Genomic DNA, 16,690 nt, shown 5'->3' with positions numbered 1-16,690 from the left:
CATTGGTTCTCAAAGCATGGTATGCAGACTGCAAGACAAACAATTTACAATGGCTAATGATGCCTTTGCAATATATAATACATGATGCCTGTATAGCTATAATGTTTCATTGCATATCCTTCCATGGATAATTTCTTCATATCCTGCAGTCATAATAATATTTCACAGTGGTCATATAATTTTCTGTAATATTGAAAAATATTTGCAAACCTACATCCTATCATCTCACCACAGTACCACACTGTTACAGATGCCTGTTGCTGTCCTTTACGCTCTCCTGCCCTGCTTCATCAGCATCACCAGACTGATTCTCTATGGCTGTTAGCTGGAGCAGAACTGAAAAAAAACAGCAGGAAGCATTTCAGATGTTTAATACTTGCATCTTAAATTCACTAAACATTTTCTCTTTCCAAAAGGCTACATTAGCCTAAATTCTAAAGCCTAAAGCTACCTACGAAAGCTAGATAGCGGTGCTTACTTCAACTACACTTGCTGGCCACTAGATTGATGTTAACTGTGCTGTCATGTGAAGCACTGCACCTCAAAGTCAGCTACACCAGCGTTTTTCAAAATTTTATAGTCTGAGGATCCACTTTTACCTTTTTAAGTTTGATGTCGACCCACATATAGCAACTGAAGAGTGGGGACTTCTCTCCCTTCGGGGGAAGAAGGGGAGAGGGGTGTCTCCCTTGGTGAAAGGAACACGATTAGAAATGGGGAAAAGCATCGAGAAAGGCTATCGATCACTTCAGCAGTTGGCAGCAGCTGAAACGACCACTTGCGACCCATCAATGGTCATCAGCGACCCATTGAGAAACACTGAGATAGCCACTGCCTGTTAAAAATGCTAGAAATTCAATGAGGCAATATGACAGACTGCAAGGCCGATCACATTTGCTACTGTACCTGGCAGCTACTTTTCTTTTACTTAGTGTTACTGAAATAGTAAACCAATTTGTTGTAAATTTAAGAAATGACTTTTCTCACCTGTTCTAAATAAAGCTGATATTTTCATACATTATGCTGCATCCTTTTCCAGTGCCATTTTTTTGCTAAATCCTTGTTTTTCAGCACAACCTTTCTTTTTTCTTTTACCTTTGGTGTCCATTGTCCATTGATAGTTTCAGTTTCAATCGTGTTGGGTTGTACTATTTGGCGAGGCCGGAGCTTCTACCCTGAAGCTCCAAGCAGATGGAGTTGACTTCAATGGGCAGCAATAGCATGTAGCTACAGACCTCCAGAACTGGGCATGGTTTACACTACAGTGAAGATTAGGGTTGTGGATCGGTTATCTGAATCAAATAATGCAATAGAGTTTCCATTATTACTTGGAGCTCCAGAGTGGAGGCCCTGGTCTGAAGAGATACCAGACTCCAAAAATGGAAGCCTGCATGCAAAGCTGCGTTACACCAATTGGGGAGGAGTTGACGTTTTACAGATTTATTAAAATGTCTGTGAATGTATTTATGAGAATTTCAAAGGGTGTGCATATCAGTTCTACCATCCCAGAAACATCACCTACCCAATAGCAAATCTCCTATTGTTCCCAATAGCCACTCCCCTCTGTATAATACTGCATACTGTACAGTGGTGTAGCTAGGGGTGGGTGGTCCACCTCAGGCAGCACATTTTTGGGGGCGGCATTATTGGCCAAAAGGCTCAGTGCAATTCGTGTGTATGCAGCAGGGTTTGGAAAAATATCACTCATGAATGAGAAAAGTGAAATTCTCTGATTTTTATATACAAATGCTTCAAAAATAATTTTCAGACTGTCCTTCTGTGATGTCATCAGACACAGCAGTTGAAATTTATGAGGCAATAACAAAAATAAACATAAACATTGCACCAATAATAATTTCTAGGAAGATAAACAACTAATTTACAATTTATAATTTTGTTTCGTTATCAATCTGAATGCGTTCTTGCTTTGCGCAGAAAACATCCCCACCTATCATTTGTACAATACTCTGGTTTTGGTTTTCGCACCATAATTATATTAAACTAATAATTAGAACACAGCTTATCAGTGCGTCTATACTATATTCTTGTCTAGTTGATGCTTATAAATAATTATATGTGAAAAATTATTGCTGTTCCTCTATATGTGAATAAATCTATGCAAAATTTATCTTAATTTTTCTCTATGCATTATTTTAATTTTCTAGTTAAACAGGTTAACATATTCAGATATCTTGGAGGGCAGCAAATTGAAGCACCGCGAGCAGCACAAACTTGAGCTACGCCACTGATACTGTATATTGATCAATCAGGCTGCTGTCCAGTCTCCTTGCATCTAAAAGAACTTCCCATTTGTTATGGTCATTGGGAACACTTCTAAAACAACCACCACAGAGAACTCCTTCTGACTTTTTAAATAAGTTTTACTATTTCACTTCTTCCCACTCTGTTCCTGTTGCCGTGTAATGGTTGCTCCCTCCCTAACTCTCTCTTACACACACACATCTTCAACTTAAAATCTCTTCCACCACACCAGTTTTATTCATAGCATGGAATAACACTTTTTTAATCCACCTTAGTGAGTGCCTAGTGAGCCCACTCTTGGCTCCCTTGGCCCATGAGATAGGAGATGCACGCCTCTTCTGCTGCATCAGTGCTGACAGTTTGTCACCTGTCACAGAATCATTCAGACGAAGGGCTTATTATAAATTATTTACTGAAATCAGGGAGATTGAAAAGCAAATCCAGTATAGGTATACTTGTATATCTATGATTTTTAACATGCATGCTATACGATTAGTAACAGAAATGTCTTAATTGTAACAAAGAATTGGAGTTAAGAAGAGACTGTTTGCTGTTAATGGACCATGTTAGCCATTATGGATGTAGTGAGATGTCAAGCAAAATGCCACCTTTTATTGGCTAACTAAAAAGACTCCAATATGCAAGCTTTTGTGGCAACTTAGGCCCCTTCTTTAGGCAACTTTGACTTAGGTAAAGTGGTTTTCAGTCTGAAACACTTTGAGGACCAATGAATTACAATGAAGAAGTACACTAATTCAATGAATTTAACCCCTAACATCAACACATTACATGCTTCATTTTGTTGTTGTTTAGTTGGTAGAACTCGCCAACCTGAAGAAGCCATATGTGAAAAGTAGATACCCCCGTATAGCTGTGCTGTGGCATGAAAGTAGGAAGTTTAACAATTTGGTGTAAGAACTCAGATTTGTGGAAGCACCGTGCCAGTGACAAAACAGGAAGTATCTGTTGCTGCTACTCACCATTATGGACAGGGTTATAAGGCCATTTCCAAACAATTTGAAGTCCATAATTCTACAGTGATGACTATTTACAAATGAAGAACATTCAACACACACTAGATGGCACTGGGCGAAAGCCAGTAATTAACCCACACCAACCCAATTTAGAGACTCACTTAAACTGTTCTGCAGGTCTTTAAAATGTAGAAGGAAATCTAAGTAACTGAGAAAGGTCCACATAGATATGGTGAGTATGTGTAAGCATTGCATAGATGGGGTAATCAGACTCAAGTCGTTGCAGCTGTGAGACTGCAGTGCCCACCATAAATAGAATCTCCATGTAAGCAGGCTTTACAGAAATGCTTATTGTCGTCAGGATTTAGCATAAAGCCAAAAATAACACTGGGCAGGGCATTAGTCTGTTTCAGGACACAGTCACACACATACCTACACACATCTCATAACAAACTACATTAGTGGCACCAGTTAATCTAGAATGGACATGTTTGCAAAAAAGAAATCCTTCATGGGCTTTTAAACAAAGTATGAACAATGGTCAGGATAGAAATCACCCTGACTACCTGCAGCAGTGAAGCAGCAGTGCTTACTACTACACCATCTTGCCATTAGTTTTAGATAATGTAATGCATTCTTGCAGTGCTGACTAATATTCACTAAAATTAACTAATAGGTAGATAGATAGATAGATAGATAGATAGATAGATAGATAGATAGATAGATAGATAGATAGATAGATAGATAGATAGATAGATAGATAGATAGATAGATAGATAGATAGATAGATAGATAGATAGATAGATAGATAGATAGATAGATACTTTATTAACCCCAATGGGAAATTCACAATATAGTGCCCTTAGGATATCTGTGGGCTTATGAGTAAGCAAAAGCTGTGTTTGCTTTCAAGAATAGACTTACAATGTATCTGAAGTTCTGTCTATATACAGTAAGACAGTTTTGTGTTTAAAGCTTATATTTGTTACCTTTGTTTGTGCAGATTACTCCCTCCAGTCCTAAAATATTATGTTAGATGAATTGGAAGTGCTATACTGACAATGTATGAATGAGTACGAGTGTGAGCTGTTCTTGATGTCAAGATAAGCTCTGGTTCCCAGTCCATCAGTACTTAATGACATTTGTAAATGTAGGGATCAAGATGACAATTTAAATAAGTAATAGCAAATACAATACTCTTTATCTTTACCAGTGTCTCTGTTTAATACAGAAATCCCAATTATACGCAACAAGTTATTTATTTTGTTATTGTGGGGTCTAGGGCCTGCATTCTTTATTCCATTTTGTGAAATTCTGTTAGTCTCTTTGTAAACTGCTGTAATATCTACTTAATTTTTTTTTTTTTTTTTTACATTTCTAACAGCTCTATAAAATAATTAAAGACCTGCTTAAAAGCAAATTTCAAGAAGTGGAAGCTGCTTTTAATGACCTGGATGTAATGAACACAAGAAGGCTGACTCCTGAAATGATGTACCAGCTACTCAAATGGTACTTTATTGAAGTAAAATATATAAAAAAAGGCATTAGACTAATGCATACATTAATTATGTCAGCATATGCTGAACTTGTTTTTTCACGTTACAATTTTATCATTCATATGGGATATGAAAGAATAGAAACTTGTATCTGCATCATCTTCTTCATTTACTTTTATACTAGTGGGGCAGAGGTCATAAAATGACTAATACAAATTATCTGGAGCAAATAGGGTCAGAATTGTGTAAGAATGAATATGATAAGTTAACAGGTTGCAACATTCTTTTTCTAGCTTAGGCTCCTGCACTTTTGTAATAGTTTCTTACCATTGTGCACTATTTTTATGTTCTATGTTGCTACTGGATCAATTTAATTTCCCTTCATAAATAAATAAATACTGTCTGTCTGCCTAACTGTCCGTCCGTCCGTCCGTCTGTCTGTCTTTTATGCAAAACTGCTTGTTATTCAGATTCACTTTCCTGTAAAAAAGCTTAACTTAATTGAGCTGAACGATCACATCCATATTCCCACAACCACTGTCCTGACCATTATTTTTTTTCTTTAAGAGGTAGAAACTTAAAAGAGGACCAATAGGCAAAACATTCGAATATTAGAACGATCTAGACGAGAACAGGCCATTCAGCCCAACAAAACTTGCCCACTTAATTCTTCTAAACTGGCATCGAGTTTTGAAAGTCTTTAAAGTCCTACTGTCTACCACACTACTTGGTAGCTTATTCCACGTGTCTATGGTTCTCTGTGTAAAGAAAAACTTCCTAATGTTTGTGCGAAATTTACCCTTAACAAGTTTCCAACTGTGTTCCTGATGAACTCATTTTAAAATAACAGTCTCGATCCACTGTACTAATTCCCTTCATAATTTTAAATACTTCAGTCATGTCTTCTCTTAATCTTCTTTTGCTTAAACTGAAAAAGATCAGCTCTTTCCTCATATTCTTTCCTCATCCTCTGTATAGCCCTGGACTCAGCCTAGTCGCTCTTCTCTGGACCTTTTCCAGTGCTGCTGTTATTTTTGTAGCCTGGAGACCAAAACTTCACCCAGTACTCCAGATGAGGCCTCACCAGTGTGTTATAAAGCTTGAGCATAACCTCCTTGGACTTGTACCCTATACGTCATACTATATAACCTAACATTCTGTTAAACATATACCTCTTTTCTTGATTATTTCACATCTGATTGTAATTAATTATAGAATGTTATGTTTTTAGTGTACATTTTTGTTAAAATGAATGCCAACCCCAACTACTATAAAACCATCAAGACTGACAAAGCCATTCAAGAGCCATCCCATTTCTTCCACAATTTTAAGTACATGTAAGCATCATGAAATGGGAAAGTAAGACATCACAAATAGAATCTCCAAAAATGACCACAACTTGTGAATGCTGCATCTCTTCCAGTGTATTTTACAATCGTGTCTCTGTCTCTCTGAGTATCGTTCACTTCTTTCTGCGTCCCTCCAATCCAGTCATGATATTTAATTCTCTCTTACTGTCTCCAGTTTCACTTCTCACTGTCTTTCCCCATTTTTATTGCATTCCACTTCCCACTGACTCTCTACTTCAGCACAACTATGAACCATTCAGAGTATCTCCTTTTAAATCCTACATGACTGCATCATGGGAAAAACTGAGTGACTTCTGGAAAAGATCATTCCAAAAGTCTCAATCAGTCCTTCTGGAAAAAATTGTTCAAAAAGTTCACTAGTGATGAGCAAACCAGGGAACTCCAGTTTCTGTATTACATCTTGCCCGAAGAAGGAGCCTGAGTTGCCTCGAAAGTCTGCATATTGTAATCTTTTTAGTTAGCCAATAAAGGTGTCATTTTGCTTGACTTCTCACTACATTCATAATGGCTAACACGGTACAACACCCTAGTACTAAAGATTTAAAGATTTACCTGAAAATGGATACCCACTAAACATTAATTTTTTTACTTAAACAATTGCTAAGTTTACATTTATTCTTTAAAAACACTATTAGAATGCAACTTCCATCAATACACTGTCCAATAACTTTTTGTATTTATTTTTGTAATTATGTATGTGTAAACAAAAAAAAAAATTTTTAAATAACATACTAATGGAATTGCTTCTGTTTTAGTTTTGATATCCATCCCAGCATTTCAAAACTGGAAGTTAGAAATCTTTGGAAAACCATGATAACCAACCAAGACGACACACTGGACTTTCTTCACTTTGTGCGTCACTTCCGATTTTCTTTGATGTCAGCCTGCTACCCAAATGCCAAAAGGGCACCACCGGTGAAAGGAGACAGCGACTTTCTGATAAGGTCCAGAAAACTCAATTCTGACACAGAGATAATGGTGGAGTACTTGCGGGCAAAGGTATGCTACATCAGTGTATCCTTGGCTTCTACTGCAGGGCCCTCCTTCTATAAACTGAAAAGTGTGTTCATTTGTACAGGTTGAGCTTCTTCTGGATGAGCTATGGAACAAGTTTCAAGAGTTAGACTTCACCAACTCAGGAACTGTGACTAAAGATGAATTCAAGGATGTGCTTACTGAACTTTGCCCTGAGCTGACAGACTTCCAATGTAACGTGATTGCTACTAAATTTAACGACGGAGAGAACAGGTCTTTTTTTTAATTAATTAATTCTAAACTGTACCAGAATTCTGTATGTAATTTTTCCAGATGGAGAGTTTTGAAAATCAAGAAATGAAGCAACAGCTATTTAAAAGTGAAATAATTATGTCAGGCAAAAAACATGACACTTTGAAACCAAGTTGATACAATTTAGGTTCATGTAGGGATCATAAGCTAGGTGACAATGGAAAATAGGCAGTACCTACTCATGCATACCCCGACAGGGTCAATTTAGAATTGACAATTAACCTAACAGTTATGTGGGAGAATAACTGTGGATAACATGTAAACTCCAAAAGACACCACATAGTTGTGAGATTTTAACCCAAGACACATGATTTGTAATACAGCAGCTCTTAACACTGAACCACTACTCCACACTGTCAAAAAAAGCGTAGCATTAAGGTTTTGAAAATGTACCTGAAAATGTGTTTCTCCAGCAACTTTGCTTACTCCACCGCATAGCTGCATAGTCAGTTGTACTGTAGTGTAAAACTTTCTAGTGTGGCTGTAAATGCATTTCCAATGTTCCCATCTATCCATTTTTGCCCACTTATTTGCTGTTGGGTCATTGGAAAATTAGATACATTTTGGTAGGATTTTAATTTTGGATCAGCAGAGATGTTAGCAGGTTACAGGGACAACTATAAGAATCTATTTAAATGAAGTTAAGCATGTCTGTCTTTCAGTCTGTATTTTTGGACATCTCTCCAGAACAGTTCAGCCACTCCAGTTCAGTATATTCGTTTTTTCTCCCTTCGTGGATCTCCAACTGCAAATATGCAAACCGTATCACAGACCTTCTCTTCCATTCGTACAACCTTCGGGCATGAAGCCCTCCAATGTATTAGACGATGGGAAACTTCGGCAATCCGTGAAGCGCACAGCTATGAAAAAGTCACCTCCACCAACAACCCCCCCCCCCCCCCCCCCCCACTGAATGTGTTGCTATATATTGCCTTTGATTCTTGTAAGTCTAAGCATTATCCTCTGATGAAGACCCCTGATAGGGGTTGAAAGCTCAGGAATAAAACTATTTTATGATACGTGATTCGTTTTTTCTCCCTTCGTGGATCTCCAACTGCAAATATGCAAACCGTATCACAGCCCTTCTCTTCCATATATATATATATATATATATATAATTTGTCTTGATCTCTGCCCCAAGTCGAATTCAGGAGAGTGGGGCTCAGGAACAGCTTCTTTGAAAAATCTTGCTATGCAACACATTATTTTCTTACATTTTCAGCCGTAAATAAAGGATGCATACAAACAGATTGTCACAAAAGTTTATGGTTAAATTAAATGTAGACCAGTGTAGAAAGCAGTGTATACATTACCTCGGTACCGTCTCTGGGAGGGAACACCTGTACTTTGACAGTTAAATATTTTCCTTGAGGATACACCCTGTCGGATCAACCCATTCATGTTCTGTGGAATAAACTCAGTATGTTTTTCTACTTTTATTTCCATTTTTTTTTTCATTTTCAAATAATATGTGTTTTAAAATGAGAACGAATTTAAATCCACGATTTGCCGATGCCAGAAGAAAGGTTCTATTGTGGGATTCTGAAAGCTAAGAACAGCACAACTACTGTTTGGAACTATATATTGAAAGTTATAGCTCCTCACAGAGGCTGAAATATTGACAGGTGATGGCATAGGTCAAATCATTTTAATCCCAAGAATACCCTGTTCTCAATAATACAAATAAAAATACAAACAATAATACAAACTGTACTTTGAAAGTTATACTGTAGCTTTTCACATTGGGTGAAATATTGACATGCAACGGTACAGGTCAAAATTTTTTTTCCCCAATAATAATCCTGATTCCCAAAAATTTTCCATTCCCTTTTAAATGATTTTTAAATAGATTTTGTAGGATTTAAATTTGCGATCAGAAGAGATGTTCACAGGGTAATCTAAAAGTAATCTAGATGCAATTTCAGATTTGTATCTCTTCCTATGACCACAAACAAATCACAAAGTCAGGCACTGAAACCTGCTGGCATTCATTTAAGAAATTATTGTTTCTCTAATGCGCAGCTTTATGTTGCTTGCTCATGAGTGACATCAAAGAGGTCTTTGCTTAGATGTACTCCACGAAATACAACAAATAATGTTGTTGACAAAGAAGAAATTGCTTAATCTTCTTCTTCTTTCGGCTGCTCCCGTTAGGGGTTGCCACAGCAGATCATCTTCTTCCATATCTTTCTGTCCTGTACATCTTGTTCTGTTACACCCATCACCTGCATGTCCTCTCTCACCACATCCATAAACCTTCTCTTAGGCCTTCCTCTTTTCCTCTTCCCTGGCAGCTCTATCCTTAGCATCCTTCTCCCAATATACACAGCATTTCTCCTCTGCACAGGTCCAAACCAATGCATCTCTCCATCTGATGTTTGTTAACTTCAGATGACTTTTGTACAAATGCTTGTTAATTTTAATTTAATTGTAATATTTCTGTTAATATAATGTTGATATGCAGTGTAAAGTGGAGTAAGTATTTATTTAAGAAAATTAAACAAACGCAGTTTACTCATCTACAGTTTTAAAGTAGTAATCTACTGCTCATAGATGGGTAACTCAGCTAGTAGTCAATAAGTCAATGTTAGTAAATTGAGTCAAAAATCAGTATGCAGAGTCAGAATAAAACCAGAAGTCAGATTCAAACCAGCCACTTTTTACGTCTTATATATTTAATTCCCTTTAATAAGTTTGGATATTATATTTTGCGTGGTACCATCTTTGATGGGGTACTGTTGGTAACATCATAGTATGTCACTGCCCGTGTAAAACCTACATACAGTACAAAATGGAAGTTATAATGGAAAAATAGCAAACAAAATGGTATCTTGATAACATCATTAAAAATAAATCAAACACAAAATAACAATTTCATATAAAAACTTAACCTAAATGGACCAAAACATCTTTGAATTACCGACTGATTTCTATAGCAAATCATTTTTACATTAATTGTTTACATTCAGTAATAGTTGAATTAATGTAACAAGTGCAGTGTACAAACAGGTCACAGTCTTACCAAGTAGCTAGTACTGCTATCTCAGTTCTGGTCCCTGGGTTGAAGTCACTAACTAAGCATGTACATTCTCCACATATTCATGTGTCGGGTCTCCTCCGACATCTGTAAGCCATGCATGTTAGGTTAATTGTAGATTCTAAATTTGCCTTGTATGTGCACATGAGTGTATACATTGTTATAGTGGCAATGTTAGGTTGGCATCGTAGCCAGGATGGAAGGTGTTTTCTTACCTTACCAGGGGGCCTTTATAATAGCAAGACAGTGGGAGGCAACCTCCCAGACACATGTGCTCCCCCTGTACACTGAGTGGCAGCATCCTTCTGGTGGAGCTCCCATTTGTGCACCCATAGGGCAGCATAGGACCTTTTGTCCCAATAGGCGCCCTGTTGTGGTACTTGGTTGCCACATGGGGTTTTCCAGGATGATGATCCCCTGTTCTAGGAAGTTCCACCTGACCTAGACCTGCTTCTTGGTGGTAATGTTGTTGCACCAGAAGGAGCTACTCCATCTCCCCCAGATGAATTAGTGTCAGGGGTGGACCTCAGCAAAGCTCACCCAGGACAAGTGCTGGACAAAGAGTTGAATTGTATTGTGCTAAGAAGAAACCTGTTTAAGGTATTTCATCAGTTTGAAATATTTTTTTGAACATTAAACTTGTGTGGGGGAAATTGTGTCTGGGGTTTTGGGGCCCTGATATGCCCCTTACAGATCACAACATCTAAGACTTGTGCCTAATGCTTCAGGTATAGGCAGTGGCTAATAAATGGATTCAGAAAATTAATATATGTAGGGGTAGCTGTAACACAGTTTAAAAATTTGGCTCAGCTGCAGATATCTTCTCAATGTTTGATGATTTTTTTGGGATAAACAAGCATGTGTTGACAGGTTAGGTACCAGCATTATCAAAATCTCCACTGATAAATAAACAAAGCTTCTGACGAACATAGAGATGTTTCAATTTCATAGACTAGCATCAAATACAATCCAGTGTGAACTAAAAATAAAATAAATAATAATAGAATAACTAAAGTACTTTGCTAAGAAAGAATATTAAAACAATTGTCATTTTAATTACTGCTTCACATTTGCAGCTAGATTTCCAAAAACTGACCATTTTTTCAAGATCACTTGATGTACAACATCAAACATTTTGGACTTGTTTTTCTCTTTTAGAGTTTCATATGTAAACTTTCTTCAGCCTTTTGAAGATCGGAGGAGGACATTCAGATCTCACAAGATTTTGACCCAAACATCTCAGATAAAACCTCTCTACAATGAAGTCACACAAAAAGGTTTGAGTGGCCTTACCCTAAAAATTCGTCAGAAGGTAAGTTTAAGATTAATTTTCATTTTTGCAGTGGTTTCAGGTTTTAAATTCATAGAATTCTACGTATAAAAGCAGAACAACAAACCTCTCTGATGTTAAAAATAAGACAAAAGACTACACATATTCTCATTTATGAGAAGAACTGATGGATGTTAGCTGTTCTGGATATTTTAGGAATTAAAAAGACGTATGCTTAGAAAACTAAATCAGACCTTTTGTTAAAAGAAACCCAACTTTTCAACCTTGTACTCATATACAGGGTGTCCATAATGTCCGTGTGCAATTTAAAATAGTTGTTTGACTTCAGCAGCTTAAACATTTTTTTACTGGGATGACTGGAGTCTCTGAGCACCTAATGATGACGATATTATGTAGACCGGGAAGTGGAGTCCCAATGATGCGCTCAGCTAGGCACACAACCCCCTGTAGAGATTTCTGCACCTGAATAGTGCAGTTCCCATACCAGCAGTGATGGACCAAACCATAAACAATAAGACACAACTTGTAAATATCAAAGGAATAACTATTTTAAATAGCATTCTTTACATTTACTTCAGCAGTGACATTCATGTCTCTCTGGTGACTCATATGTCATAAGTCGGTAGATGGATTGGGAGAGCGAGGCAGGGGATCATGAGGTCACTGGGAAGGGGTGTGTGGCACTCCTGATATCTTTGCAAAAGGACGAAGGTCCAAATCTTTAGAGTCCTGCTGCTTTCCATTTTGCTATATGGTTGCGAGACAAGGATGCTATCCAGTGACTTGGACTGGACTCCTTTAGTACTGTGTCTCTTCAGAGAACCCTGGGGTACTGGTTTGACTTTGTATCGAACAAGTGGTTGCTCATGCAGATCCAAATGAGGTACATTACCTGCATCAGTTACGGCACTACAGCCATGTGGTGCAATTCACCTAGGGTGATCCGGCTCACAGGATCTTCATTGTTGAGGACCTGAGTGGATGGACCAGGCCAAGGGGATGCCCACGTAACACCTGGATGCGGCAGTTCCTGAAAGTGAGACTGGACCACATGTCTGCCAACCGGGATCCCGAGCTGTTTCGTTGTGTGGTGGATGTGGCAATGAGCTGTGCCAGTGCATGCTCCCCAATCTGACCTGACCGGACACTGGAATGACAAAACATGTGACAAACAAACAATACATAATAAAAAAGAACTTATATAACTCAATTTTAGAAAATTAATTAACAATAGATCATTTTGTGGTTCTAGACACTTTCCTCATACAAGATGTGAGTGAACTGTGAACAGAAGCTCCTCCTCAGTCTCTCTGCACTGGCCTTCAGGCAGTGGTAGCGTTTACCTGACCTCAGCAGAGAGAAGAGGCCATTGTTGGGATGGTTGTTATCACTAATAATTTTCTTTGCCCTGGTCTAACATTGCTTGGTATAGATGTCCTGGAAGTTAGGAAGTGCACACCTGGGGCCTCATGTATAACGCCGTGCGTAGAACTCACACTATAACATGGCGTAAGCACAAAAGCGGGATTGTGCGTACGCACAGAAAAATCCAGATGCAGGAATCTGTGCGCACGCATACTTTCACGTTCTTCTGCTACATAAATCCCGATTTGCGTGAAAAGTAACGCACGTGCACGCGCCTTCTGTCCCGCCCCAACTCCTCCCAGAATTACGCCTCTTTGAATATGCAAATCAATATAAATAGCCTTCTGAGAAAAGACAATGTGAAAAGCACAGGGGAAAATATAAGAATTTCAGCGAATACCAAGTGGAGGCAAAGGAAAAACGTACTATTTGTTGGTTTAAACAGTGGTATAATCAACAAAAGAAAGTTGATCGAGTGACAGAGTGTCGGAAAAACTCGAAAGATCAAATTCACAAAGTCGCACAGTGCCCGAAATAAAAAAGAAATCACATATCAAAGTCGCTGTGAAAAGGCGAGTTGTAGCCCACCGTCTGAGTGTCATATGAAAGCGTATTAGGGTACAAACAAAAAACATAGGCACACAGTGGGAAAAAAGCACGAAATGTCAACTTTAATCTCGAAATTTCTTAAAATCGTTTATTTTACTACCGTAGTTTCTCAAGTAGCATGTTAAATGCTTTTTTCTGTGTTTGATCTTCTATGTGCTCTATGTGTGTGAATCACTACGTGCTTCCGTTCTTTCTCTTTCTCCGACAGGACACAGAATGCATTACATTCGAGATATTACAGCTCTCTGAATAATTAAAATACTGAGATGTATACGTGATATCATTTTCATGATGATAGGAATGAAAGCATGTTATTAAACATGGGAACACGGTGGCGCAGTGATTGTTCATATCTCACGCAAGAGGCTTGTTGCACCATGTGTGACCTTCGATGAAATAATTTATTACAGAAGTACTGTCTCTTTCAAACGTACTAACCTCCAATTCCTGTCCATACTTTTCTTTCTCCAATCGCCACACAATCAGCTCTGTAATAGACGTGAAGCCATTTGTAAGCTTAGAACGCCGATTCTTCAAAACTTTTAAGGAACATTGAAATATCTTCGTAGTACATGTTTAATTATTCTATTCGTCTATCCTTCCAGTGTCGCGTCAGCACCAGCAAGAATACAGCGCAAGGCAGGAGCTATCCGTGAACTAGCTAGCGCTGCGGCACCGTGTCCTCACATGTTTAATTATTAGCAATACAGATTATTTAAATGAAGTTAAAGTTTTATCTGTATACTATAAGCAACATATTTTGCTGCATTTCATCTTAAAAATGATATTGTCATCATACGCGCTTTATAAAGTAGCGCAGGTTGTGCAATATTATAACTGTAGTGCAAGTTTACAGTGAGGTGATTGAGTGCATTTATAGTTCTTGGAATGAAACTGTTTCTGAAACGCGAGGTCCGTACAGGAAAGGGTTTGACGCTTTTTGCCGTGGTTGAGGTAGTGTGTACTTGAAACTGTATACCGATAATTCTCTTTCTGATCATCTGCTGCTGTGATTCACACTCAGATACAGTGATATAAATACTCCGAGTGGTGCAGTGAGAGTAATATGGAAAAAAAATGATCCGCAGTGGCAACCCTTAACGGGAACAGCAAAAAGAAGAACAAGATGCAGTGAGCGTAACAACGCTAAAGCAGTTCTGGTATTTGGAATACTATGGCTATTCCCTGGCCCATTATATTGCAGCAGGTTAATTACAATCAGATGTATTACACTAATAAACAATATGCAGTTAATTTCAGTATATTTATAAAGCCACGTCAGGAATGTGGAGCTAAGAAAGAAAGGATGAGCACACAGGAACAGTAGTTTGACCATTCTGTGGACCATTATATTGTTACAGGTTAATTACAATCAGATGCATTAAATTTATGAACGATATGCGGTTAATTTCAGTGTATTTGATAAAGCCGCCGCCGTGGATGTGGATCTAAGAAAGGGTAACCACACAGGAACAGTAGCACTGCTTTGACACTGGGTGCCGCCAGTCTGCAAAACCGGGCGGATAAATTGCGTACGCCAAGGAATGAGTTACCGTGGAAATGTGCGTGGCTTTACGCCAAGTTTAGGTTTTATACATCGCGATTTGAGCGTGGAAAGGTTCGTACGCAACATTTCTGTGCGTACGCACCGTTTATACATGAGGCCCCTGGTGATGTGTTTAGCTGACTGTACCACTCTCTGCAGAGCCTGCTGTTTCCAAACCAGGCAGTAATACCAAGAACATCTAATGGTGACACTATATACCAAGATGAGCAAGGGATTCACTGATTTGTTTTCTTGTGTTTTGTCATGACTTGCAGATGGGAGGAGACTGGAAGACCCTTCAGAATGCATGTAAGAAGCTGGATACACATGGCTCTGGATTTCTTTTGCTCCCAGAATTTAGAGCAGTTCTGAAGCTTTGTAACATTGTCTTAAATGAAGATGAAATTTACCAGATTATGTCTCATTTTGATAAACAAATGGTTGGCAAAATTGAGTATGCTAAATTTATTAATGACACCTTAAAAGAGAAATAGAAAAATAGATGCTGGTGGTAGTGAAAGCAAATGCTATAAAAGTGAATAGAGCACTAACTGATATTGTAACTGAAAATGGGATTAAAAGTATTTATTTAGCTCTTTTTTAACTCTAATAACTGGAGTTACTTTTTAAAATGATCTTTAGTGCATATCTTTGTGTGTTAACTGTTTGGAAGTAATAGCTGTTACAAATGTAAGACGTGTAATATGGAAAGAAACTGTTCAGCAAATGATTAGGTAAGAAAAAAATCCTCATGATAAGAAAATTTCATAGTTATTTGTTTTTTGAACTATGATTGTGAATTTTTTTAATTAATAACATTAGCCAAATAAAATGTCTCATAATGTTTCAAATGTATGAAAATGATATTTTATGGAAGAAAATCATTTTCCACGGTTAGGGTCTGTTATGGCTGAATCGGCTGTACTTTTGCCTGTCACCATCTTGGCATTGCATCCATTCATCACCCAGCACACATAAAGAAAACCTTGGGCAGATGCCAGACATTGTGGGATTACATCTTTCAGTTGAAATACCAGGATCGTTCAAAAAGTTTCCGCACTTTTATATTTTTTTTGGAAACGGTGAAGGCAGAAGGAGTAGTAATTGGTCGTGTCTGATAGTGTCATGTGACTAGTTCTGTCTGGCAAGCCCACTGCTCTTGCGGTTTAATATAAGAGTTGTCACCCTGTGGTGAAGATGGCTGCAAAACTTATAAATTGCACCGAAGAAGAACAGCTTTCTGACATACGCTGTTTATGAGCAGAAGGTGTTTCGGGAGCACAAATTCATCTCCGCATGTGTGTTTAGGATGGGGATAAAGTTCTCTCTTGTAAAGTCTTCTTTTAGTGGATTGAAATGTTCGAAAATGGCCATACGAGTGTGACGGATGCAGAGCGCTCTGGACATCCAGCTACAGCCACGACCATGAGTAATGAAGAAAGAACCCAGAAAC

At 38.1% G+C, this 16,690-nt stretch overlaps 1 protein-coding gene across 1 annotated transcript in view; it reads left to right on the top strand.

Moving 5' to 3' along the window:
* LOC114647210 (EF-hand calcium-binding domain-containing protein 6-like) overlaps positions 1 to 16,081 on the top strand; it is a 76,280-nt gene extending 60,199 nt beyond the window's left edge. The window contains exons 13-17 of the mRNA XM_051922166.1: positions 4,621 to 4,745; positions 6,858 to 7,101; positions 7,181 to 7,350; positions 11,585 to 11,738; positions 15,513 to 16,081. Of these exons, the coding sequence (XP_051778126.1) occupies positions 4,621 to 4,745; positions 6,858 to 7,101; positions 7,181 to 7,350; positions 11,585 to 11,738; positions 15,513 to 15,731 (912 nt within the window). The 3' untranslated portion in view covers positions 15,732 to 16,081. The remainder of the gene's footprint in view (positions 1 to 4,620; positions 4,746 to 6,857; positions 7,102 to 7,180; positions 7,351 to 11,584; positions 11,739 to 15,512) is intronic.
* The last annotated feature ends 609 nt before the right edge of the window (positions 16,082 to 16,690 follow it).

Source organism: Erpetoichthys calabaricus, chromosome 2 (genome assembly GCF_900747795.2).
Source record: "Erpetoichthys calabaricus chromosome 2, fErpCal1.3, whole genome shotgun sequence".
Taxonomy (NCBI): domain Eukaryota; kingdom Metazoa; phylum Chordata; class Cladistia; order Polypteriformes; family Polypteridae; genus Erpetoichthys; species Erpetoichthys calabaricus.
The sequence above is the reverse complement of the archived record's forward strand: the minus strand, read 5'-3'. Positions and strand labels throughout refer to the sequence as shown.